At 34.0% G+C, this 26,197-nt stretch overlaps 8 protein-coding genes across 10 annotated transcripts in view; 1 reads left to right on the top strand and 7 right to left on the bottom strand.

Moving 5' to 3' along the window:
* Positions 1 to 26,197, top strand: part of LOC140573633 (astrotactin-2-like) — a 789,110-nt gene that overhangs the window by 145,771 nt on the left and 617,142 nt on the right. The window lies entirely within an intron of this gene.
* On the bottom strand, positions 994 to 1,885 carry LOC140572078 (gamma-crystallin M2-like). The gene is made up of 3 exons (XM_072692730.1): positions 1,874 to 1,885; positions 1,533 to 1,775; positions 994 to 1,269 (listed from the first exon to the last, which is right to left on the bottom strand). The coding sequence occupies exons 1-3, from the start codon at positions 1,883 to 1,885 to the stop codon at positions 994 to 996; spliced, it is 531 nt and encodes a 176-aa protein (XP_072548831.1).
* On the bottom strand, positions 4,196 to 5,286 carry LOC140572062 (gamma-crystallin M2-like). Its single transcript, XM_072692729.1, has 3 exons — positions 5,275 to 5,286; positions 4,935 to 5,177; positions 4,196 to 4,471 (listed from the first exon to the last, which is right to left on the bottom strand). The coding sequence occupies exons 1-3, from the start codon at positions 5,284 to 5,286 to the stop codon at positions 4,196 to 4,198; spliced, it is 531 nt and encodes a 176-aa protein (XP_072548830.1).
* Positions 7,597 to 8,627, bottom strand: LOC140572094 (gamma-crystallin M2-like). The gene is made up of 3 exons (XM_072692731.1): positions 8,616 to 8,627; positions 8,269 to 8,511; positions 7,597 to 7,872 (listed from the first exon to the last, which is right to left on the bottom strand). The coding sequence occupies exons 1-3, from the start codon at positions 8,625 to 8,627 to the stop codon at positions 7,597 to 7,599; spliced, it is 531 nt and encodes a 176-aa protein (XP_072548832.1).
* LOC140572110 (gamma-crystallin M2-like) lies at positions 13,506 to 14,548 on the bottom strand. Its single transcript, XM_072692733.1, has 3 exons — positions 14,537 to 14,548; positions 14,190 to 14,432; positions 13,506 to 13,781 (listed from the first exon to the last, which is right to left on the bottom strand). Exons 1-3 carry the CDS (start codon positions 14,546 to 14,548, stop codon positions 13,506 to 13,508), a joined length of 531 nt encoding a protein of 176 aa, XP_072548834.1.
* On the bottom strand, positions 16,622 to 17,361 carry LOC140570725 (gamma-crystallin M2-like). Its single transcript, XM_072692636.1, has 3 exons — positions 17,350 to 17,361; positions 17,003 to 17,257; positions 16,622 to 16,897 (listed from the first exon to the last, which is right to left on the bottom strand). Exons 1-3 carry the CDS (start codon positions 17,359 to 17,361, stop codon positions 16,622 to 16,624), a joined length of 543 nt encoding a protein of 180 aa, XP_072548737.1.
* Positions 19,610 to 20,671, bottom strand: LOC140572126 (gamma-crystallin M2-like). Its single transcript, XM_072692734.1, has 3 exons — positions 20,660 to 20,671; positions 20,313 to 20,555; positions 19,610 to 19,885 (listed from the first exon to the last, which is right to left on the bottom strand). Exons 1-3 carry the CDS (start codon positions 20,669 to 20,671, stop codon positions 19,610 to 19,612), a joined length of 531 nt encoding a protein of 176 aa, XP_072548835.1.
* On the bottom strand, positions 22,751 to 23,870 carry LOC140572158 (gamma-crystallin M2-like). Its single transcript, XM_072692736.1, has 3 exons — positions 23,859 to 23,870; positions 23,513 to 23,755; positions 22,751 to 23,026 (listed from the first exon to the last, which is right to left on the bottom strand). Exons 1-3 carry the CDS (start codon positions 23,868 to 23,870, stop codon positions 22,751 to 22,753), a joined length of 531 nt encoding a protein of 176 aa, XP_072548837.1.

Raw genomic sequence — 26,197 nt, forward strand, 5'->3', positions numbered from 1 at the left:
TCAAACCCATAGAACAAAATGGCTGTTTTATCCTTGAAAATGATTTACCAGTTAGATCAAGTATGATCTCATGAATATTCTTGTTTTTTTATTCAGTGATAAAGTGAGATAATGATAAGTAGGTAATATGTAAGTAGAGAATAGTTTGCAGGGAAATGTTTGCAGCCTTTTGGTCAAAGTATGATAATTGGTGTCAGGTTTGCTGGTTTAAGTATGTGAAAGAGTGAAACACCTCTAGAGTTTTAAGGCTCAGTAGTGTAGCGTGCACCCAAAATTATCTATCTTGAAAAACACCTGTGGTTGGAAATATTACTAAAAAATTACTATTAAAAAACTAATACAGTATTAGAAACAGTGATGTAAATATTTTTGAATGAGCATATTATTATATAAATTTATAATAATTTAATTTAGGAAATTGAAAATAAATATTTCAGTTAATATATTAAATCCTAGATTCAACTGAGTAATTTCCTCATAAAAATATTTGTATAATAATATTTGTATTAACTACTTCTAGGTTGGAAATGCTTTAATAAATGTTGGTAAAACTTTACTAAATATCTGTTTTTGTTCATTTTATCATCATGGTTTTTGTGCAGTACTCAAAGATACACAGAATGCACATGGGCAGATTGATTACTTGATTATACCAAAGAAATGTATTTATATTAAAAACATCTTTTTGGCAAAACATGTTCATGCTTGCAAAAATTGTATTTGTATGTGAAACACAGGTCAGTTTTATCTGCATGTTCCAGATAATACAAATCAGATTTTTTGTTAAAAAACGTGGCACGTGGATAGGGGATTACCTATCTCTGTCCGTAATTTGAAAAACACATTTTTGGAACACTCATCCTTCTGTGAGCATTTTTTTTTTATAATTATAAGAATGATAAAAGAAATTATTAAATGAACTAAATTTTCAGTCAGTATTCACTTAGTGAACATTTTATTGACATTTTACAATTTGTAACAGTAGATCACTTCTTAGTACCAGGAGTCCATGACACGCCTCATGCTCATGAACCTCATGTTGCCATAGTCTCTAAAGCTCCTGTAGTGTCCAGGTCCAAAGTACCACATTCTGCCCATGTAGTTGGGATGCTCGTACATGAGCCAGTGGCCATCCATCACATGGCAGGACATGCAGCCGTGAGACCAGTGGTAGCGGCTCATGAAGTTGTCACAGTCGTCAGTCATCTCCATCATCTGGCCCATGTAGTTATCCCTCTCGTAGGCCCTCATTCTGTAGGATCCGCTGTACTGTTGGGGGGGAGGGGGGGAATGAGAGGACTAAAGTTCTGAATGGATATAGTTTGATAAAATATGTCAATAAATGAACAATTTTGTTTAATCCTCTGTTAAATAGTTCATGCCAATTAAGTTGTGGATGCTTTTGAAATGAAAGAGTTACAGTTTCAATACTTTAGTTTTTATGAGTAATCCATTTAAATAAGAAATTTTGGCAATCTGAGCTTTCCTAATGCACTGAATTGTCCTCCATTCTAATTAAATGAAAATCTTACCCTGGGGATCATACGGAAAGACCTGACCCAGTTGGTTGATCCCCACATGCTCATGTAGTCACTGTACTCGCCCTTCCTGAAGAAGTACTGGTGACCCATGTAGTTGGGCTGGTCATAGAACATCCAGCAGCCGCTCATCACCTTGAAGGAGTGGCAGCGGCTCATGTAGGAGGACATGTCGGAGCAGTCACTGCCATACTCCCAGGAACGTCCCATGAAGTTCCTGTCCTCGTAGAAGATGATCTGTCAAAGATAAACCAGTAGAATGTAAATTATTAGATTTGGAGAACAGGAGAATCTCAAAACCCATGTTGTGACCCATGTTGACGTGTCCTGCTTACCTTGCCCATCATTTTGGCTGCTTTGGTTGTCTGAGCTGTTTCCAACTGGTGACTGACACACTCTGCCTGGTTTAACCCTTGTATTTATACCTGACCAAAGTGAAAGGAGAGTGCACCTCCTATTGTCCAAAGCCCTGACCAAGCACTGCTGGAGATGCTTTCATCTTTTTTCCATGTGACTCAGTTTCTAGAAGACTTTTAAATGAATTCCTTTCACTGTATATTTAAAATATCCTGTCAATTGATTTAATAAATGGAATAAATGTCTTCCATGTTTCTCCGGAAGACTTTTGAATGGATTCCTTTTACATGCACCTCATTTATTTATTTGTTAGTGTGAGATCCCCTAAAGTATATAGTTTTGTCAATTAAAATATGTTATCGTTAAATATCATGTCAATAAATGTCAAAAGTGACTTAAAACACTTTTTAGTTACCAAAATGTCCACTGGTGTGCCACTTGTACCGTCACACCACAGGACAACAATGTTACGCCAGAGAACCATGTTACTTCCTTTTCATTATTTATTTATATAACTGCATTACTTTATTTATTTTCTGCTGCAGTTTCGGAAATGTTTAAGTATAAAATGTGATACTTCAGTGTTTAAAAACATATATATATTTTTTGTTTTACAGCCACTTTTCTGACTTTTATTATGATGTAAGGTCCTCTGACATGATACATATAGAGTGCATAAATATTTTTTTCGGAAAATGGAGGGCTCGGGGGTTTATGTCCCGAAGATTTTATATATTTTTAATAGTTTTAGAGAGATGGCAGCAGAGTATATTGTATTTTTTTAAAAAGAAATCTATGTTTTGTGGAGACAATAGTCTTTTTATTATTGTTTTATTATGTACATAAATATAATGAAACCATTAACAAGTTATTTTGGAATATTTAATTTTGATCAATTATAACCATTTTTCTCATTGAAAAAAAAATTCTGAATTAAATTGGAAAAATAATGTAAAAATTAAGATTTTGGAAATCAACAACTAACTATAAATCAGTCTTAAGATATAATCTTAGACTACATTGGAAATCTGAATTTTTTTATTCAGTATGAAAAAAAACCTTGGACATTTGAAACATTTGAACAAAGAAATGTTTTAATAAATGAATAGGAAAAAATGATTTTAGACATTTTTATGTCAAATATGTAAGTGTCAGCAAATTTTTCATTACGTTAAAGCCTTTCCTTTTTCAAGTTCAAATCATGAAACACTTGGACATTTTACACATACATTGTACAAAGCATGTGATTTTTCTTCACACCTATTGAACAAAACACATATTCTATCCTCAACATTTATTTACCAGTCAAATCAAGTATGATCTCATGAATATTCTTGTTGTTTTTTTGTTTTGTTTTACTCAGTGTTAAAGTAAGATAATCAGAAGTAGATAAAATGTAAGTGGGGAATAGCTTGCAGGGAAATGTTTGCAGCCCTTTGACCAAAGTACGATAAAAGGTGTAAGGTTTACTGGTTTAAGTGCTTGAACGAGTGAAACTCCACTAGAGTTTTAAGGCTCAGTAGTGTAGTGTGCATCTGAAATGATCTTGAAAAAGACCTGTCGTTGTAAACATAATAAAAAAATGCAATGCAATGTGAGGAACAGTAACTTTAAATCATAGTGAATGAGCATATCAAGTAAATATATAAATATGAAAACAAAAATTAAATTGATTAAATTGATTGATTTTTTTTATTTAAAAATAAAATGAAATAGGTTAATGAAAGTATTCAATCATAGATTCCACTGAGTAACTTGCTCACAAAAATTCTATTCTACGTTGATAACTATTTCTTGGTTGTCAATTCTTTAACAAAATGTTGGCATAACTTAACACTAAAATCTGTTTTTGTTAATCTTATTATCAAGTTTTTTGTGCAGTACCCAACGATACACTGGAGACTGGATAGGGGCAGATTAATTACTTACATATTTATACTGGCAAAGTTGTATTTGTATGTGAAACACAGGTCAGTTTTGTCTGCAGGTTCCAGAAAAAACAAAGCAGATGCTTACTTTTTTATTTGTTGAAAAACAAAAACATTGTTATTGTTTTTGTTTCACTAGGTACAGAATATTTTACTAGTCAACAGTGTGGTACTTGGTTAGGCGATTACTTAACTTTTTCTCTAATTTGACAAACACATTTTTAATACACTCAGCCTTCTGTTACTGTCTTTTTTCATTTGAAAGAAATGATAAAATAATAAGAAATCATAAAATAGACTCAATATTCATCCAGTATTCATTTAGTGAACATTTTATTGAGATTTTACAATATATAAACAGTTGATGACTTCTTAGTACCAGGAGTCCATGATGCGCCTCATGCTCATGAACCTCATGTTGCCATAGTCTCTAAAGCTCCTGTAGTGTCCAGGTCCAAAGTACCACATCCTGCCCATGTAGTTGGGATGCTCGTACATGAGCCAGTGACCGTCCATCACATGACAGGACATGCAGCCGTGAGACCAGTGGTAGCGGCTCATGAAGTTGTCACAGTCGTCAGTCATCTCCATCATCTGGCCCATGTAGTTATCCCTCTCATAAGCCCTCATTCTGTAGGATCCGCTGTACTGTTGGGGGGAAGAAGGAATAGGAGGACTTTTTTAAATGAATTATGAATGTACAGTAAAATAAGTTCTGATTGGATATTGTGTGGTAAAATATGTCAATGCATTAGTGTAAAAGTGGCTACTTATCAGCACATAGGTTATATTGTTGGGATTACTTGAAAAGATTGATATAAAATTATATATAATAATATAAATGCAATATAAAAATACAATATAATAATAATAATATTAATAATAATAATTATAACAATAATGTTATATAATTTGTAAGTTGTGAATTCAGTGTATTTGTAAAAACAACAGTTCTTGATATTTTAAATAAATCAAATTGTGGAATTAAAGATTTTAGTATATATATATTATATTAGAATTAATCCAAAAAATGTAACTGATAAGTCATGAAAATCTAAGCTTTCCTAATGCACTGAATTGTGTTCATGTTATAATTAAATGAAAATCTTACCCTGGGGATCATACGGAAAGACCTGACCCAGTTGGTTGATCCCCACATGCTCATGTAGTCACTGTACTCGCCCTTCCTAAAGAAGTACTGGTGACCCATGTAGTTGGGCTGGTCATAGAACATCCAGCAGCCGCTCATCACCCTGAAGGAGTGGCAGCGGCTCATGTAGGAGGACATGTCGGAGCAGTCGCTGCCATACTCCCAGGATCGTCCCATGAAGTTCCTCTCCTCGTAGAAGATGATCTGTCAAAGATAAACCAGTAGAATAGAAATTATTAGATTTGGAGAACAGGAGAATCTCAAACCCATGTTGTGACCCATGTTGATGTGTCCTGCTTACCTTGCCCATCATTTTGGCTGCTTTGGTTGTCTGAGCTGTTTCCAACTGGTGACTGACACACTCTGCCTGGTTTAACCCTTGCATTTATACCTGACCAAAGTGAAAGGAGAGTGCACCTCCTATTGTCCAAAGCCCTGACCAAGCACTGCTGGAGATGCTTTCATCTCTTTTCCATGAGACTCAGTATCTAGAAGACTTTTAAATAATTCCTTTCACTGTATATTTACTATATCCTGTCAATTGATTTCATAAAAATGCAGGTTATGGATGAATATCATGTCAATAAATGACAAAACTGGCTGAAATAAGAATGTTTACCTTAATGTCCACTGTGCACTACCTGCACCGTCAGGAACAAAAAAGCCAAAATTTGATAATGAAAATCTGAAAAACAATAAAGTATTGCCTTAAGAGGGCATCATCCTCACTCATCTTAAACTGACATTACATCAGCAGTTGTTAAAATGACAGCAATGTGTTTTTACTATTTTATGTTATAGGGTAAATCTATCTATATCTATCTCTATCTTAACCAAATAACATCGTTGTCACAACATATTTCCTACAATTCTGAACATTGTGACAATTAGAGATACAGCACAGCTGCAAAAATATATAGATTGCTCAAATTTTAAAGAATTCATATTAAGGTGGGCTTAAATGGTACAATACTACAAAAATACTCTAAAAACCCTCAGAAACGCAGTGTGACTTCAAGAAAATGTGTCTTTAATTGACATCAATGCTGTTTGTTTATATTAAAACAATGTGTAATTTAGTGTATATTAATACTACAAAAAATGTTTAATGCTTGTGCTCCAAACATATTGTGTTCCCTTTAAGCTCACTTACATTGACCGTCTATATCAATATTTCATAAACAGGAATCTGTGTTTTGTGATCTTAACATGTCTCAGTTTCAGTTTTGGTATGCTGAATTTTAAGCTATTTGTGTATTATTTAATATTTATTTTCTTAATTTATTGTTCCACCGTTTAATGTCATGCAAAAACTTTTCTTGTCCAAAATGGCAACTGTTCAGTAGGAAAAAATGAGAAAAACGTCATTCTGAAGCATTTCCATTGGTCCATTCATTATGAAAATATGTTTAAATGGAAATATTTACTTCCAGAATTTTGTTTTATCTACCTGCTGAAGTCATGCCACACCTTTCATTTCCAAAATGGCAATTTTATAGGATGATAAAGATAAAAAGTAAATAAAAAAATATTTTAAGTCATTTTGAAGCATTAATATTGGTCATATATCTTTTAGTTATATTGGTTCATCATGGATTTTTGCCAATTTGGATATACTAACTGAATGAATAAATAAAAAAATACACATTGGAAATAAAATGTAATCATTTATTATACACAATTGTAAGGTAAATAGTAGAATGTAAGGACATTTGTGACCATGTTATAGCCTTACTCTTTTCTAACAGAGTTCATATTATAAAACAATTGGACTTTTTACATGTTACAACATACTTTGTACAAAGCAGGCTAGCTGCTTACTAAGTATCTTATGTATTCTCCTGTTTTATACACTCAGTGTTGAAATATTTTTTATACTTTGAATTGTGGGGGATAGTTAGCATAAAAAAAAGGTTGGCTGTGAAGTGTGTCAAGGAGTGCAACAATACAAACGTTTGTAGGCTCAGTAGTGTAGTGTACATCTAAAATGATCCACCTTGCAAAAGTGTAGATGGAAATTACAAGTGATGAAGGTAAAATTTGACTCGCACGTGATTTACAGGTTACTTAAGGGCAAAGTTAGGAGCCATGACTTTGAGTCAATATGAAAATGCATTGCAAGCAAGTATGCAAAGAGAATTTTATTTTTTGTCATTTTAAAACTTTAAAACTTTAAAACTGTTTTTTAAAAAGGAATAGTTAAATGAACACATCAACTAAACTGACGGGTTTGCCCACAAAAATATTTCTTTGTATCAGCTACTAATTGGTTGGGGATCCTTTAACAGTAGTTGGTAAACTGTACCTCATATCTGATTTTGTTAATTCTTTCATAAAATGTTTGAACAGTACTCAAATATACAAACATTGGACAGAGTTAGCCTGTTTACTTGGTTATACTACAGTATTTAATTATAAGTTGTTCAAAAATATTTTTTATTAAAACTTAACTTTTGATTGTTACTAGTTATTGTGTATTGTCTCTAATTAGGAAGACAAAAATGTTACACTCTGTGTTTTCTGGGAAGTCTTTTTTGTCATTTAAAAAGAATAAAACAAACAACATATTCAGTCAATATTCAGGTATTGAACATTTTATTGAAAAACTGATAATGATCACTTCTTAGTACCAGGAGTCCATGACACGCCTCATGCTCATGAACCTCATGTTGCCATAGTCCCTGAAGCTCCTGTAGTGTCCAGGTCCGAAGTACCACATCCTGCCCATGTAGTTGGGATGCTCGTACATGAGCCAGTGGCCGTCCATCACGTGGCAGGACATGCAGCCATGGGACCACTGGTAGCGGCTCATGAAGTTGTCACAGTCGTCAGTCATCTCCATCATCTGGCCCATGTAGTTATCCCTCTCGTAGGCCCTCATTCTGTAGGATCCACTGTACTGTTGGAGGAAAGAAAGAATAAGATGACTTTTTGTGATTTATCAGTGTTTTGTAAACTAATGTTCTAATTTGATATGGTTAGGGGAAAAAATATATATTTTATATTATATATATTTTATATATATATATATATTAAGGATTAATGGATTGCAATAATATTAATGATTTTAAATATTACATTTTCACAATACAAATACAGTTATTTGACTTTTTTTAATCAGAAGAATAAAAACTAAATATTTCAATTCATATTGATTAAGTAATTCAATCAAATTGAGACTTATGGAAGTCATGAAAACTTGAGCTTTCATAATGTCCTTAATTGTGTCCCATCAAAATCAGTTGAAAATGTTCTATGGATAGAGATTTAAACATGTAAAATCTAGCAATCTTACCCTGGGGATCATGCGGCAAGACCTGATGCAGTTGTTACATCCCCACATGCTCATGTAGTCATTGTACTCGCCCCTCCTGAAGAAGTACTGGTGGCCCATGTAGTTGGATTGGTCGTAGAACATCCAGCAGCCGCTCATCACCCTGAAGGAGTGGCAGCGGCTCATGTAGGAGGACATGTCGGAGCAGTCATTGCTGCATTCCCAGGAACGTCCCATGAAGTTCCTGTCCTCGTAGAAGACGATCTGTCAAAGATAAACCGGTAGAATATAAATGATTAGATTTGGAGAACATCAGAATCTCAAAACTATGTTCCAAAATGTGGCCCATGTTGACGTGTCCTGCTTACCTTGCCCATCATTTTGGCTGCTTTGGTTGTCTGAGCTGTTTCCAACTGGTGACTGACACACTCTGCCTGGTTTAACCCTTGCATTTATACCTGACTGAAGTGAAAGGCTGGTGCACCTCCCATTGTCCAAAGCCCTGACCAAGCAAAGTGGCGGAGTGACCCACAGAGATGTGAAGTGCTTTCATCTCTCTTCCATGTGACTCAGTCTCTAGAAGACTTTTGAATGGATCTCTCTTAATGGCATAGTGTTTTTAGTGTTTTTAGTTTTTAGCATTGCAGCCTAGTTGTTGTTGTTTTTTTACTTATTTTATGTGACACACCAATACTATACTATACTATAATATACTATACTACTAAAATTGTAATTGTAATTGTATTCTAAATTATAATATTTGAATAAACGTTTTCAAATATTTCTTGCTAACTGACTGGTCATCTATGAATAGCACTATCAGTAACTGAAAAAAAAACCTGAGTCCTGTCTTTTCTTGCAATCAAAAATGTTCACAAAGGGGTCACACAGTGGTCAAAGGACATAGTGGTCACACCAAGTCTCTTCGAAAACCTTCTAAATAAATATAAAATTTTGGATTATTTTTTATTATTCTGTGAACACTTTTATTGCTCTAAAATGTAATGATTACATTATCATTTCATTATTTTAAAGAATAATAGAATAATGGTGCAGATGGAAAATGTTGTCTTTATAAATGCATCAAAGCATTGTCATTTTTTTAAGTATAGCAAAAAATAGTTAAGTAATAACTTTCTTTCACTTTAATGTACTAACAACATCTGACCTTTATTTTAATGTAATTTTGACATGTTTGACATGTACACAGTAGAAGAACTAGATTTTCATTGTACTCTAAAAATATATTTTAAGAAACAGTAGAATATTGCAGTTGAGAGATATCTTCCTCAATTATCTTAAATTAGTTTTCATTTGAACAGTTTCTAAAAGATGGCAACAAGATTGAATTTGCTTTTATTGAAACAAAAATCTAAAACATCAATAAGTCTATATGCAAATAACAAAAATTATATAATATTATTCCTAGTTATATATTGAAAACCAATATGAAGGTAAAATACATATATGAAAATAGAAATCTCTCTCCAGCTTTTTGTAAATTATTTTTAACCTTTTTTAAATTATTATTTTGTTATGCTATACACCTTTTACTATAATGAAAAAAAAAGATTTTTGCAGGAGCAATGAATGTGTATTGGAAATCAGTGTGCAAAAAAAAAGGACAACTGGATGGTTCCAGTATGATGTGAAACTTTGCACATCCCCATATGTTTCTTGGACAAAACAGCCCAGTGTCCATCTCATTTTTCTCTTCTAAACTCTTTCCTTTTTCTCTTTCATTCCAACTATTTTCCTTGTGCTAATATTCGTACTTTTTTATTTTCCCCCAGAGATCAGTTTTTAAACCTTTATTCTACTAAATTGCAAAAGGGTTACGCTTTGTAATGAAGTGATTGACAGTCCTGGATGGTACAGACCATCTATAGGACCTTTCTTTTTATTAGCTGAATAAAAGTCGAGCTGTCAGACAACACACTAGTTAATCATACTGTCATTTATCATATCGTATATGCTGTTGGTGTCATGGCATGTACGGCCAAACAAGAAGGGATGAACACTTGCAGAGATGGAACAAAGCAAGATCATTTATTGACTTAGATCAAATACAAAACCAAGGGATACGAACAGTGAGGTGCAGCAACTGAGGGCAAAACAGTGAACTCCAAAAGGGCGAACACAATGAACCTGGGACTGGGAGGAGTTTGGGAGCTGAACGGGAAAATGACGAGGGGGTGAACTTAAAGAGGGACTAAACATAAAGCCTCAAGCCTAGCTTGAGCAGAAAGGGCAGATATAAAATCAGGGCAGAGCTGCGCTACCCCAGAGGTAGCTGGGGAGCCTGACTAGAAAACGAGGCCAACCTAAACTGAACTAGCAGAGACTGCCTAGAACTAAGGTTGCTTAGGAACATGAAGGGGAAGTCACTGTACCTCGCTTGCCTCTAGAATTGCCCTACAAATTCTCCTGATTACGAACAGAACTCTTGCCAACCTAAACACGCCACCAATACGTGAGGAATTGTTGAATGTCAAGGAATTTCCTGAAGATTCAATTCACGACAACAAATATTAGGAGTAGAGCCCCTTAAGTACTCCCAGTCCCAGGTGAAACACATGAGCAGACAATAAACTGTGAGTGAGCACAAAAGAACAGCAATGAACACAAACAATACCAAGTGCAACTGAAGTCCTTATTTAGGCCTGTGGGTGGCGGCTTGAGATCCCCCCGGGGGAGGGTGCAATAACGAGGGCCTGACTGTTGGTATTAACAAACACTCTGTAGCGGTTCTTAGCAGTTTTTTTATCCTGGTATGTCTGATATTGATGTAAAATAGCTAATGGCTAAAATAACATCAAATTATTTGTTAACCAGCCAGCTTGAGTTATTGCTGGGTTTCGTTAGTATTTGTACTAAGTCTTGGTCAGCGCTCTCTCACCAAAATTATTTTCTGGTCTGGACTGAGTCTAAATACTGTTTTCCTCCTTTTAATCAGCACAGGTGCATGCTGACTCTCTCACAGCAGCTCAGAGATGAAAATAGATTGTAGTAGCTTTGGTTCGTCTGCATCGAATAGAGCAAACAGCAGAGCTACAGTTCTGTAATTTTTGATGGAAATGTAATTTGTTTCATAATAAAATGCATGAACCTACTTTTACTGTTGAAACATTAAGTTTACAGAACAAACAGGGAATCCAGTGGAAAAATCTGCATTGCTTCTCCAACCAAATGAGTAGGGGTATTTGGCTCTGCCTCTGGTCTCTATTTCGCAGACTCTTGTTGGAAACTTGACAGTATGGTGAACAATTTTGGCTTTATTTCTATAGAACAGAAGGGAATGGAGCCGTGGTGTCCATGCTTTTTACAGTCATTGTGTTCTACACAAATTTTACAAAACAGGTTCTCTTTCTTTAAACAGAGAACAAAAGCAGTTATTTTCTTGAAATAGCTCAACTGGTCACAGCCTGTATGATCTCATGAATTCTCCTGTTTCATGCACTTCATGTTGAGGTTGGATAAATAGAAGTAGCTAAAGAAGTATTTCTAAGACTTGATTTTGTAAGGGGGGGGTGGGGTAGGTAGCAAGAAAATATTTTTAGGGATTAGACCAAAGCATGGCACTGGGTGCCAGGTATGCTGGTGTAATTGGACAGGGAGTACAATGCAAACTTTAAAAAAAAAAGTCAAACCTGACTTTAAAACATAAATAAAATTACTATTGCACCTGACTGAATTTGTATTACTAATGTACTGTTAAGCAATGGCCGATCCCTTGTCCCCATCCCTAATTACACCATAAACAAATAAAGTCAAATGCCCTGATTTAAAATCAGTGAAAAATCAATACATGTACAGAAATTGTCATTAAAGAAATACCTTTTTTTTTTACCCTAGACACAAACAATTCTTCAATAATTCTGGGAAAGCATGGGACTGCACACAGCCAGTACACAGTCATCCTCAACAACAGAGCTAAAGGCAACTTGCCTTAAAGCCAACCAGTCAACCATAACGTATACCATCAGAATCAGAATCAGGTTTATTGGCCAAGTATGTTCACACATACAAGGAATTTGTTCCGGCTGTTAGTGATTCTCTAGTGTTAACAATATACAGCTACATAACATTTACAGACAATGCATAATACACAATATACAGAGAACAGTAGAACAATAGTATACATAGTATACACAGACTTTATGAGGAAATTTCTATACACTGTGCTTTACAGTGTTATTCAAAGAACAGCAGTAAGCAACACTATACAGATTAAATATTGTAAATCCACTGCACTGTAAACATGAAATGAGTAATAGTGCAGTAATGCTGTAACTGTAGGATAAGAGTGATGAGAGTTTATCTGTAGTATCTATGGCCTGTAGATGAGGATGGTGATGGTGTGAGGGTAAAAACTGTTCCTGTGTCTGACAGTCTTAGTGGACATAGTTCTGTAGCGTCTGCCAGACCAGAGCAGCTGAAAGAGGTTGTGACCAGGGTGTAAAGAGTCTGTAAGGATTTTTTCTGCCCATACAAGCACACCTAAGAGAAGGTAGTCCTGGGGAAACAACACCACCGGTGAGTGTCAATGACTGGAGGACAGGTCCTGTATGTAAATCGATGGTGCTAGGAGCCAATGGGAAAGATGTATATTTAAGCTGTAGAACTTTTAGTGTTGTCACTTCATTGAAGGTATTTCATTGTATTCAGGAACAATACATTGGACAACGTCCTAAATGTATTATTGTTCCACTGAATTTAAAGAAGAATATTTTAATTTAATTTTAATTTTAATTTTAATTCATTTTAATTTCACGTTCTTAGTTTGGCAGCCATAGATGGAGGTAATTTGACCCCTTTTTTTTTCATGAAATTGTAAAGGAAAAAAATTAAATGTTTAATATGAACTGTAAATCTTATTATTATTTGCATGTTTAATTACAGATAATTATTGTAATTTTATATACATTGGGTTATAAAGATAATATAAATAATATAGTATTATAAAACTATGAAAGTTAATTTGTACATTTTGGCATAAAACCTTTAAAAATGAGTTGTTTTTTAAATAAAGAAGATTAAAATGAATTAGATAGATAGAATATTAAGAAGATAGAAGATTTAAAAATATATATTGTGTAGGAATACAAATGTTTGTGGACTTAGTGTTTTCTGGACAGTCTTCTTAAAACTGGGTGGTCTCATTAAAAAACCCAACTCATACTCAATGTTCAGCCAATATGAAGTAACATTTTATTTAAAAAAATATTTTTGACAGGTTTTAAACAGATGAACACTTCTTAGTACCAGGAGTCCATGACACGCCTCATGCTCATGAACCTCATGTTGCCCCAGTCCCTGAAGTTCCTGTAGTGTCCAGGTCCGAAGTACCACATCCTGCCCATATAGTTGGGATGCTCGTACATTAGCCAGTGACCGTCCATCACGTGGCAAGACATGCAGCCGTGGGACCACTGGTAGCGGCCCATGAAGTTGTCACAGTCATCATTCATCTCCATCATCTGGCCCATGTAGTTATCCCTCTCATAGACCCTCATTCTGTAGGATCCGCTGTACTGTTGGAGGAAAGAAAGAATGACATTAATAATCATATGGAAATAATTAATATATTGTAAGCTGTGGTTTTATTTGGATATAAGATGGGGTAAATGCAAGTCAATGCATTAGCCTAGAGGTGGCACTGAATTTTTATTTTTAGCATTACTTTCATAGACTACAGTGATATTAAATTAAGTATTTATCCAGTAAAATTTCTCAATATACTGAATTATTCCCTTAAAAATGATAACTGAAGCCATAAGAGTTTTGATATTTACAACCTCATTCCAAAGTAGTCTGATCAAACTGAATTGACAAGTCATGGAAAAGTCATGGCGTTTACATAATGCTCTTAATTATGTATCAACATAATTAGCCGAATTGTTCTTAGTTTAGAGATGTACACGTAATATCTAAGTACTTACCCTGGGGATCATGCGGCAAGACCTGACCCAGTTGTTTGAGCCCCACATGCTCATGTAGTCACTGTACTCGCCCTTCCTGAAGAAGTACTGGTGACCCATGTAGTTGGGCTGGTCGTAGAACATCCAGCAGCCGCTCATCACCCTGAAGGAGTGGCAGCGGCTCATGTAGGAGGACATGTCGGAGCAGTCATTACTGCATTCCCAGGAACGTCCCATGAAGTTCCTGTCCTCGTAGAAGACGATCTGTCAAAGATAAACCAGTAGAATATAAATGATTAGTTTTGGAGAACAGCAGAATCTCAAAACCATGTTCCAAAATTTGACCCATGTTGACGTGTCCTGCTTACCTTGCCCATCATTTTGGTGGCTTTGGTTGTCTGAGCTGTTTCCAACTGGTGACTGACACACTCTGCCTGGTTTAACCCTTGCATTTATACCTGACCAAAGTGAAAGGAGAGTGCACCTCCTATTGTCCAAAGCCCTGACCAAGCAGAGTGGCGTAGCGTCCCATAAACAAGTGAAGTGCTTTCATCTCTCTTTCATGTGACTCAGTCTCTAGAAAAGTTTTGAGTGTATATATATATATATGTGTACATATACTCTATACACTGGATGTATTTATATTTTTCATAAGATCAAATTATAAATATATAATAAATCATTTACTCATTGTAGAGCCTGGAAGAGAAATGACTGAGAGAGATTTTACATAAAAATTAACATGGCTGAAGTCATAAGAGAGGAGATCATTATTCAGGGCACATCATTTAAAAATACAAATTAAAATGTTGCTTTAAAAATAAACAAACAAACAAAAAAGAAACAATCACATATCTTAATGAAAGTAGTTTGTCTTTCAATCATATTTAGCTGTGCTGTGTAGCTGAGAGGCTTTTGAATATTTTCAGTAACATATTGATTGAGAGACTAAATGATTAACCTTTGATGAAAGCACAAGGCACAGCTTACATTAGTTTCACCTAGGCATGTGTGAATGAAGTTTAATAACATTGGTGGGTAAGGTAATCATTCATTACTGAATTGTTGTTGTTTTATGATGCTTGTCTAATTGAATCCTTTTAACTCTAGTGTTATCATGTTGAAACACGTTTCTATTGACTGTTTGTAGATTACCCACACTTTCAGTGGAGGTCAAAATATTTGTTTTCCTTTTTGAAGTATTCATATTGTTCTATTCATGATTAGTTTCATTAAGTTTAACACAATGTAATGGTCAACTACCACTTAAAAATAAGTATTAACTATGAGAGATACATGGTTTTTGCAGTTCGGCAAAGACATATGTTTGAATGAAGTTAGACTCTGAGATTGATTGAGTTAGATTCTGTATATAATTATGATTATAATAATGATTCGAACCACAAAGAGATACAAAAGTGTTAATTTTTTGTGGCTAAATGATAAAGTAGAATATAAGTAAATAATGCCTTTCAGTTTATGCTGAGTTTCTCACTTTTTTATAAGCATGTGTTTGTTTTCTCAGCATTCACATGATAAAACATCTGGACATTTTTCACACGTTGTACAAACTTTCTTCACACCCTTTAAAACAATTGGCTTGCTCTTTCCTTGAAGTAACTTTACCAGTTGTATCCAGAATGATATGATGAATTCTCCTGTTTTATGCACTCAGTGTTGAAGTGAGATGAATTGAAAAATACAACAAAGTAATTTTTCGATGCTTTAGGACTTTGGATTGTGTGAATGGGGGATACATGGTAAAACAAACAAAAACAAACAAATATATATATATATATATTTGTTGCCAGGTGTGAGGTTTGTTGGGTTAGGTGTGTTTATAAATTCAAAGATACTAATGCTTTCAATTAATTAATGTTGGTTCAGAGATAGTAGATGGGATTTTGTTCATTTTGTGTCATGTTTATGCACAGCATAACCAAACTGTGAGTCCTCAAATATACACAGATTGGAAAGTGAAATGGCTATCATGCAAATTTTACCTTGGTAACTCTCCAACCCCATAAAAAAATGAATGAAGGAATCATTTAATGAATAATAATAATAATAATAATAATAATAATAGTTGTAGGAATAAAAAAAACAACAAAGCAAAAGCTTCAATTAAATAACACAGTTGTGTGGAACATGGGTCTAACTGCAAATTTCAGATAAGACTTTCAGTAGATTCTTTCTTTTTAGTTAGTTCAAAAAAATATATTTGTGAATTTTGAGTACTATTTTACTAGTCAGGAATATGTTATTTTGTAGGGTCATTTCTTGTCCCTGTGTCTAATGACAAGTATATAATTATATGCTTTTTAGATCACTTATTGTTCTCTGGCCAGTCTTTCTTTTATTTAAAAAAATGATATTAATCAGCCAACATTCAGTTATTCAACATTTTATTGAAAAATAAAAAGATGTGCATTTTTCGAGCTGTAGATGACTTCTTAGTACCAGGAGTCCATGATACGCCTCATGCTCATAAACCTCATGTTGCCATAGTCCCTGAAGCTCCTGTAGTGTCCAGGTCCGAAGTACCACATCCTGCCCATGTAGTTGGGATGCTCGTACATGAGCCAGTGGCCGTCCATCACATGGCAGGACATACAGCCATTGGACCAGTGGTAGCGTTCCATGAAGGATTCACAGTCGTCAGTCATCTCCATCATCTGACCCATGTAGTTATCCCTCTCGTAGACCCTTACTCTGTAGGAGCCACTATACTGTTGATGGAAATAATAATGCATATAAATTTAGCTGATTTTTAAATGCAAAATATTTAAATAAATTCTAGATCATTTTAAATTAAATTTGTGTAGCAGTCTTACCCTGGGAATCATGCGGCAAGACCTGATCCAGTTGTTTGAGCCCCACATGCTCATGTAGTCACTATACTCGCCCTTCCTGAAGAAGTACTGGTGACCCATGTAGTTGGGCTGGTCATAGACCATCCAGCAGCCGCTCATCACCCTGAAGGAGTGGCAGCGGTTCATGTAGGAGGACATGTCGGGGCAGTCGCTGCTGCATTCCCAGGAACGTCCCATGAAGTTCCTGTCCTCGTAGAAGACGATCTGTCCAAGATAAACCAGTAGAATATAAATGATTATATTTGGAGAACATCAGAATCTCAAAACTATGTTCCAAAATTTTGCCCATGTTGACGTGTCCTGCTTACCTTGCCCATCATTTTGGCTGCTTTGGTTGTCTGAGCTGTTTCCAACTGGTGACTGACACACTCTGCCTGGTTTAACCCTTGTATTTATACCTGACCGAAACCATAGGACAGTGTAGTACACCTCCTATTGTTCAAAGCCCTGACCAAGCAGAGTGTTGCAAAGGCCCATAGAGAAGCAAAGGGCTTTCATCTCTCATCCATGTGACTCAGTCTCTAGAAGACTTATCAATGGATCCCTCTTACTGGTGTAGTATTTTTACCTTTTTGCAGGCTAGCGTTGCAGCCCAGTTGTCTGGGACCAATCCTGTAAATTTACTCTTCAAATTTTCTTAAATTATTAAATTATAAAAAATATATTTTAACTCTAAAACTAAAACTGTGATTTGGTCCTAATTATGGTTTTAAAGCATCTATATGAAACATTTTTGTTGTTCTTTAGTGTGAAACCCCAGAATTGTATAGCTTTTAAAAATTAAAATGATAAATTCCAAAATTGTTCGAAAAAGCATGCAGGTACTGTACCTTTTGCTAACTCCTAAGGGTTTTACTAGTAGCCTGGTCTGTAATAATTTACACAACATACTAAAACATTCATTTTTTGTTACCGAAAATATCTGCTTGTTCTGTCACACAGTGTTGTCACACCAGAGGACCAACAATCCTGAAAAAAATAGATTTTTTTAACTGATTGGTTAACTTTTTATTCTGCTTTCATTGTTCTTGAAGTACATTACATAAAGTATTTCTGCTTTTTTACTGAAAATGTAAACTATTATAATGTTTCCTAACAATAAGCATAAAGTGTAAAGAGGAGCTGTTATAAAGTAATTATAAATCGAGAACTGACTTTTATTTTTGACTGGGAGAGAAATGACTGGGAAAGAGATGACACAGACATATAGCGGGGAAATTAATTGGGAACCACACATAAGGGGTAGATCGTAAGAGAATGGTGCAAAAAGTAGATCGAATTTAAATGTTGCCATAAAAACTTTAAAAAATCACAAATATTAATACATATAGATTAAGGATAGACTGAATGACAGCAGTCTACCTGCTGTTGAAAGCAAAAGGCACAGATTACAATAGGTTCACAAAGTATTGTTTACCTTAAGTCTGGGTAACTTTGGTGGATAAACTAACATGCATAATTGAGGCATTGCAATTGCAGGGTTATCACACTGAAACAACTAATAAGTATGCGTATGATTATTTACAGTCATATTATATATTTTTTTATTGTTAGCTTGGATTGTAATATACATTGTATAACTTTCTATTTCTGTAATACAACAAAAATATATATTATTTATTGTGTAATAATGTGATGTGTTATGACATAAAACAGGTCATTACATTTTTCTAAATACTTGTAATGAGGGAGATATACTCATCTTAAATTGACAAATTTTAACTGTTTTAAAAAGATGACAGCAAAATGTACTTTTATTGAAATTATTATTTCATTGAAAAGTATAAAAAGTTCAAGAATTTATATATATAGAAAATAGTTATTTATATATTAAATAAATAACACTATAATTCTATAATAATTATAACACTATAATTATTTATATATTAAATAAATAACACTATAATTCTGTCTAGCAGTAAAAACATTGACTCGCAAAATTGGCAATTTGCATAGTATTTAAGAATTTAGATTTTTTTATTACACCATTTACTGTCATGCAAAAACCTTACATCGGAAAATGAAAATGTTCTTTCAAATTGAAATGTTATCTTTTTAATAAAAAACTATTAGAGATACAAGATTTGTGTGGGGAAATTATAAGGTATTTCACTGGAGATTCTTTCTTTATTTAACTTATGAATTTTACTATTTACTATAATTTGGGTTTTACTAGGAAAGAGTCAGTGTGGTTACATTACTGTCATGCAAAAACCTTACATGTGTAAATGAAAATGTTCTTTAAAATTGAAATATTATCTTTTTAATAAAAAACTATTAGAGATACAAGATTTGTGTGGGAAAATTATAAGGTATTTCACTGGAGATTATTTCTTTATTTAACTTATGACTTTTACTATTTACTATAATTTGAGTTTTACTAGAAAAGAGTCAGTGTGGTTACATGATTACTTGTCTCCATTTTTAATTAAAAAGACAATTTTTTGGGCACTTAATGTCTACAAGTTTCATTTGAAGGAATAAAAACAAACTCAATATTCAGCGAACATTCATTTATTGAACATTGTACTGAAAAATATATAAATATTTAACATTTTTTAGCACTTCTTAGTACCAGGAGTCCATGATACGCCTCATGCTCATGAACCTCATGTTGCCATAGTCCCTGAAGCTCCTGTAGTGTCCAGGTCCGAAGTACCACATCCTGCCCATGTAGTTGGGATGCTCGTACATGAGCCAGTGGCCGTCCATCACGTGGCAGGACATGCAGCCGTGAGACCACTGGTAGCGGCTCATGAAGTTGTCGCAGTCATCAGTCATCTCCATCATCTGGCCCATGTAGTTATCCCTCTCGTAGGCCCTCATTCTGTAGGATCCGCTGTACTGTTGGGGGGGAAGAAAGAAGGACATTCATTTTTGAAAATGAATTAATAATTTGTTGTATTTTAAGATTTTGATTTGATATGGAGGATACCAAAACAACAAATATTAGCCTAAAGGTAGACATTAATCAGCATTGATTATAGTGATACTGAATTAGGTTAGCATCCCCTTTTTTGTATATATCCCATTATTGTATATATTCCACCACTAAATAATTAATGTAGCTGCTCCTAAATGAATCATTCATTACAATTTGAGATTTTACAGTGTGAGGAATTGTTCTTTAAATAATTGAACCAATAAGAGTTTTGATATTTGCAGCCTTATTTTAAAGTAATCCAATCAAATTTAATTCAAAAGGCTTTGAGTTTTAAAAACTTTCATAATGCACTAAATTGTTATTTACACATAATATCTAGATGCTTACCCTGGGGATCATGCGGCAAGACCTGATCCAGTTGTTTGAGCCCCACATGCTCATGTAGTCACTGTACTCGCCCTTCCTGAAGAAGTACTGGTGACCCATGTAGTTGGGCTGGTCGTAGAACATCCAGCAGCCGCTCATCACCCTGAAGGAGTGGCAGCGGCTCATGTAGGAGGACATGTCGGAGCAGTCATTGCTGCATTCCCAGGAACGTCCCATGAAGTTCCTGTCCTCGTAAAAGACGATCTGTCAAAAATAAACCAGTAGAATATACATGATTAGATTTGGAGAACAGCAGAATCTCAAAACTATGTTCCAAAACGTGTCCCATGTTGACGTGTCCTGCTTACCTTGCCCATCATTTTGGCAGCTTTGGTTGTCTGAGCTGTTTCCAACTGGTGACTGACACACTCTGCCTGGTTTAACCCTTGCATTTATACCTGACTGAAGTGAAAGGCTGGTGCACCTCCTATTGTCCAAAGCCCTGACCAAGCAAAGTGGTGGAGAGGCCCACAGAGAAGCAAAGTGCTTTCATCTGTCATCCATGTGACTCAGTCTCTAGAAAACCTTTGAATGGATCCCTCCTACAGGCAGAATGTGTTTTTAGTTTCCCCAGGGGGACCAATAATGAAAACTTTACATTCATTTTCTTTAAATTGTTTAATTTGTTATTCATTTGAAAAATAATAATACTCATTTAGCCTAAAATCCCATAATTGAATTTAGAGGTTCATTGATTTTAGCTATTCTATAGTGTGATACCTCTATATTAAATATTTTATTTGAAATTCAAGATTCAAGAGTTTATTGTCATGTCCACAGCAGAAACAATGACATTTCAGTTCCTCCCTTTACCGACATAATTTTATATATAATCTTAGTATATTTATTGTATATATATATATATATATATATATATATATATATATATATATATATATATATATATACAATAAATATACTAAGATTATATATAAAATTATATATATATATATATAGTAAAGTAAATGTTTGTGAAAATACATAATATTAGAACATTTTTGCTGAGGTACCTATCTAACTGTTAATTGTAGGTTATCTATAACTAAACTGGTCAATAACTAAACAGGCTGAAATATCTGTGTGACATGTGCACTGTCAGATTGAATGACAAAGTTGTGACATCAGAGAACTATTCTTTTTAAACATTTTAACTTTTAAATGTAATAGTTACACACTTTTTATTATTATATTTTATCCAATATAATTTATCAAAAGAAACAAACAATAAAACAATGTTAAATACTTAAGACCAGATCACTTTTATTATTGAACACAGAAGTATATCTAACTAACTATCTAAATAAATAAATAAATAAATAAATAACAGAGATTCCAACCAAGAAAGAAGATTGTAAGAAAGCAGTGCAGAAATATATTACATTTAAATGACTTTGAAATATGCAGCCATACTTAAAAGAGTAGTTTACTTTGCTAAATTAATATACATTTAATATCAGTCAAATTTAACTGTGCTGTGGAGCTAAGAGGCTTTAGAAGAGTTTGAATAACATACTGATTAACTGAGTGACTGAATGATTGCCCACTGTTGAAAGTTGTAGGCACCACTTACACCAGCTTCACGTTGTCTTGTATGTTGTTTAACTTAAGTATTAATAACTGTAGTGGGTAAATTAAACATTTTGAAATGTGTATTGATTTTTTTAAATACATAAACAACCAAATTCTTATAATTATAGATTCATACACAATTATACCCAAGATAAACAGTACAATGAAAGCTAATTTGCGACAATGCTAAGGTCTTTTAATTAGTTCTCATGCATTTTTGTCTACAGGGTTCATGTTATGAAAGTATTGGACATAGTAGTGTAGTGTGCATGTGTGTGTGTATTGTGGGCTAATACAAACAGCCTAATTGTGCAATCAGTTGCTGCACATAATGGCTTGAGAAAAGGTTTAATTAGTGGAGCAGTTTTTCAGTTTGTATTTCTTTCTGTTGTAAAAGCCACATACATGTGTCCTCACATGCAGAATGTGATAATGATATATTAAGAATGAATGTTTGTGTGGTAGAATATACTCTGTTTGTGGACAACCTTACATTTGTTAACTTAAATTGCAAATTATTACCAAAGTTTTCATGAAGATTGCAGTCGGAGACCCCTGCACTGTTATTTTAAATACTTGACTTGATTTGAGACTTTTTTTTTTAATAATACTATTATTTTTTATGTATTAAAACGTACTGTTTTACTAGTCAACAGTGTTGTAAGTGATCACTTCTCCACAATTAGGAAAACATTTTTTAGTACATACATTGTTCTCTGGGGAGCATTATTTCTCTTAAATAGAATACAACCAAAAAGGCAATATTTAGTTATTGAATGTTTTATTGAAAAAAATACATTTTACATTTTTCTGTAGCACTAGATGACTTCTTAGTACCAGGAGTCCATGACGCGCCTCATGCTCATGAACCTCATGTTGCCCCAGTCCCTGAAGCTCCTGTAGTGTCCAGGTCCAAAGTACCTCATCCTGCCCATGTAGTTGGGATGCTCGTACATGAGCCAGTGTCCGTCCATCACGTGGCAGGACATGCAGCCGTTGGACCAGTGGTAACGGTCCATGAAGTTGTCGCAGTCGTCAGTCATCTCCATCATCTGGCCCATGTAGTTATCCCTCTCGTAGACCCTCATTCTGTAGGATCCACTGTACTGTTGGAGGGAAGAATGAATTATATGAAATGTAACTATGAATGTATTTTATATTCATGTATATTATATTTAATTTGTCTTGGTGGTGGTGAAGATGGGGTGGGGGTGAAAATATATATGTCAGTAAATTCATCTAAAGGAGGCTATTCTGCAGCATCACATCTTGATTGTTAGGATTCATTTAAATAGAAGAATGCATTTTAAAAAAGTATGCGTCCAGATTTTTGCAAAAAGGTACCGTTTTAAAAGGTACAATTACAAAAGAGTAATTAATATTTATATTCCGACTGTGGATTCAGTGCAATAGATCCTTTTAAATTAATAAAATGGTGACATTTGAGATTCACAGTATTCCTAATCATCAGTATTCCAATTCAAATAATCATACCGTAAGCATAGTTTTGAAATTTGCGGTCTTTCTCCAAAGTAATCTGAATCGAATTGAAAGTTATCCCATTTCAGAAATCTAATATTCCGCAATCTTACCCTGGGGATCATGCGGCAAGACCTGACCCAGTTGGTTGATCCCCACATGCTCATGTAGTCACTGTACTCGCCCCTCTTGAAGAAGTACTGGTGACCCATGTAGTTGGGCTGGTCGTAGAACATCCAGCAGCCGCTCATCACTTTGAAGGAGTGACAGCGGTTCATGTAGGAGGACATGTCGGAGCAGTCGCTGCTGCATTCCCAGGAACGTCCCATGAAGTTCCTGTCCTCGTAGAAGACGATCTGTCAAAGATAACCGGTAGAATATAAATGATTAGATTTGGAGAAAAACAGAATCTCAAAACTATGTTCCAAAATTTGGCCCATGTTGACGTGTCCTGCTAACCTTGCCCATCATTTTGGCTGCTTTGGTTGTCTGAGCTGTTTCCAACTGGTGACTGACACGCTCTGCCTGGTTTAACCCTTGCATTTATACCTGACCAAATTGAAAGGATAGTGCGCCTCCTATTGTTCAAAGCCCTGACCAAGCAGAGTAGTGGAGTGGCTCAGAGAACAAAGTACTATCATCTGTCTTCCATGTGACTCAATCTCCAGATGACTTTTGAGTGGATGCTACAGATTGATGTTTATAGCTTAATTGTAGACTAGCATCACAGCCCAGTTGCCGTAGACCAACTCTGTAAATTGAGCCTTCAGATTAGCCTAAAGTATTTCATGAGTTTTTTTACCCACCAAAACGTAAAAAATGAATTTAGTCAATAGATCCCATTTAGAGTCATTTTACTGACTCCCTTTGTGACATTCATGACGCCAACATTGTAAGTTTTTGCCTTTTTTTCGTATTCTTTTTTTTAAAAAATATTATTAACTTTGTTCTCTAGTTTTTGTCCACTAAAAGTATGACTTTTGTTTGTCTTTTGGTCTGACACCCTTTAAATATATTGTTTTTATTAAAACTGTATGTGATTTTGAAATAATAATGCAAATGTGTCTTACTAACTGCTTATGACAGGTTATCTATAAATAGAATGACCATTAACTGACACAAAAGACTGAAACATGTTTAACAAAAATGTCAACTGGGGTGAGACTTGTGCTGTCACTTTAAAAAAATATATTTAATAGAAATGTATAAGATTTGTTTAACTCTTAACCTTTTCAATTTCTTTAAAAGCAATATTTGCATTAACTAAATTATTTTTACAGATTTTCTTGCAAACAATTTCTATACGTATAAAGTGTCATGGAAATAAGAATACTATGTGGAACAGTGGTCTCTTTTTTTCCTTTTGAGACCCTGCATCTTCATAGGGGGACATTATAATTCTGATAATGATAATTACATTTTTAAAACTTTGACTCTTTGGCCTCATTCAAGGACATATTTTATTTTATTTTTTTTGCAAAAATGACTTTTTGTACAAAAACTAAGTTTAGTTTTTATACTTGTTAGGTACTAAGGTACCTAGGTACCTACGGTACTAATCCCAAATAGGAGAAATTAAAAAAGGCACACCAAGCAAAAGTTCAGGTCTTAGAATGTTAATGTCTTAAATTATTTTCATACTTAAGAGAGGAAATACTAAGAGAACAGTGCAGAATGCAAATGAAAATTGAAATGTTGCCTTGATAAACAAAGACAAACTTAAATAAAAAACAGAAAGCTGTGCTGCAGAAAGAAAGGTTCTAGATGCATTTTAATAACATACTGATTAAATACACATTAATGACTAACCCATTGTTGAAAGCTCCATGCACAGCTTACAGTAGGTTCTTCTAATCGTGTTTTAACTAAAATTTAATGGTATTGCTAAATGAGTTAATCATTCTATAATGAGTATTCATTTTGTTTTTTTTATATAAAATGCCTTGAGTCATCATATCTGAAGTGTTGTCACAATGGAACATAATATAAGTATATTTATATCAAAAATTAGTCATTGATTTTTTCATGTTCATTTTTACTTAAACTGTACTGTATAATCTAGGATATTTTGATTTTAATTATATTTGATATTTTGGTAAATTTAATAAAAAATAAGTCAAATTTCTTAAAATAATGCAATTTTCATTTTAATACAGTAACTACAGTTTCTGTCCATTAGCATGACATAACATACTGTGGTCTAAGAAACAAAAGCATGAAAATTGTATTGAATGTAAAAATATTGTTAAGGAACACTATTGTTCTAAGGGAGGTGTAGTCATTAGTCATTTTACCTTGATATACGTTTTAAACAGTTTTTAAAAAGATGAACACAAAATGTGTCTTGCAATTATTGAAAAAAAATCGAAGTTTAACAAGTCATAGGAGAAAAACATTTTTTAAATATTAATGTAATTGTGTAAATGTGTCTAAGAGTGAAGAAAAATGTGTTTCATAGTATTTTTATAGTTTTTCAGAATTTTGGTTTTGTGAAATGATGCATTTACTGTGCAGTTCTGTAAATATGTTGTGTAAACTTTAGAAAAAAAGAAAAAGAAAATACATTTAAATAAACAGTTCTAATAATATTATTCAATACATTTTGAAGCAACTCCTTCCTTGGATGGAAAAGCTTTAGAGAAAGCAGGTAAAACTTTTTTTTAGGTTAGAAAGATTTCTGCTAAGATCTAGTAACATATGTCCAACATTGCAAAAGTTTCAGAGTTTCCGATAAGAGCATTTTTTAATTTGGTAAAAACAGAAAATAAGTTTAAATTGAGTAGTATTTTATTGGTCAA

This window comes from Salminus brasiliensis, chromosome 1, assembly GCF_030463535.1.
Source record: "Salminus brasiliensis chromosome 1, fSalBra1.hap2, whole genome shotgun sequence".
In the NCBI taxonomy this organism is placed as follows: domain Eukaryota; kingdom Metazoa; phylum Chordata; class Actinopteri; order Characiformes; family Bryconidae; genus Salminus; species Salminus brasiliensis.

Excerpts from the sequence above, each read along its gene's own strand:
- LOC140570725 (XM_072692636.1), bottom strand. Across the intron at positions 16,898-17,002 it reads CTTGCCGCATGATTCCCAGG|TATAGTGGCTCCTACAGAGT; the intron begins GTAAGACTGCTA and ends TTCCATCAACAG.
- LOC140572094 (XM_072692731.1), bottom strand. Across the intron at positions 7,873-8,268 it reads CTTGCCGCATGATCCCCAGG|TACAGTGGATCCTACAGAAT; the intron begins GTAAGATTGCTA and ends TTCCTCCAACAG.
- LOC140572078 (XM_072692730.1), bottom strand. Across the intron at positions 1,270-1,532 it reads CTTTCCGTATGATCCCCAGG|TACAGCGGATCCTACAGAAT; the intron begins GTAAGATTTTCA and ends CCCCCCCAACAG.
- LOC140572110 (XM_072692733.1), bottom strand. Across the intron at positions 13,782-14,189 it reads CTTGCCGCATGATCCCCAGG|TACAGCGGATCCTACAGAAT; the intron begins GTAAGTACTTAG and ends TTCCTCCAACAG.
- LOC140572062 (XM_072692729.1), bottom strand. Across the intron at positions 4,472-4,934 it reads CTTTCCGTATGATCCCCAGG|TACAGCGGATCCTACAGAAT; the intron begins GTAAGATTTTCA and ends TCCCCCCAACAG.
- LOC140572158 (XM_072692736.1), bottom strand. Across the intron at positions 23,027-23,512 it reads CTTGCCGCATGATCCCCAGG|TACAGTGGATCCTACAGAAT; the intron begins GTAAGATTGCGG and ends TCCCTCCAACAG.
- LOC140572126 (XM_072692734.1), bottom strand. Across the intron at positions 19,886-20,312 it reads CTTGCCGCATGATCCCCAGG|TACAGCGGATCCTACAGAAT; the intron begins GTAAGCATCTAG and ends CCCCCCCAACAG.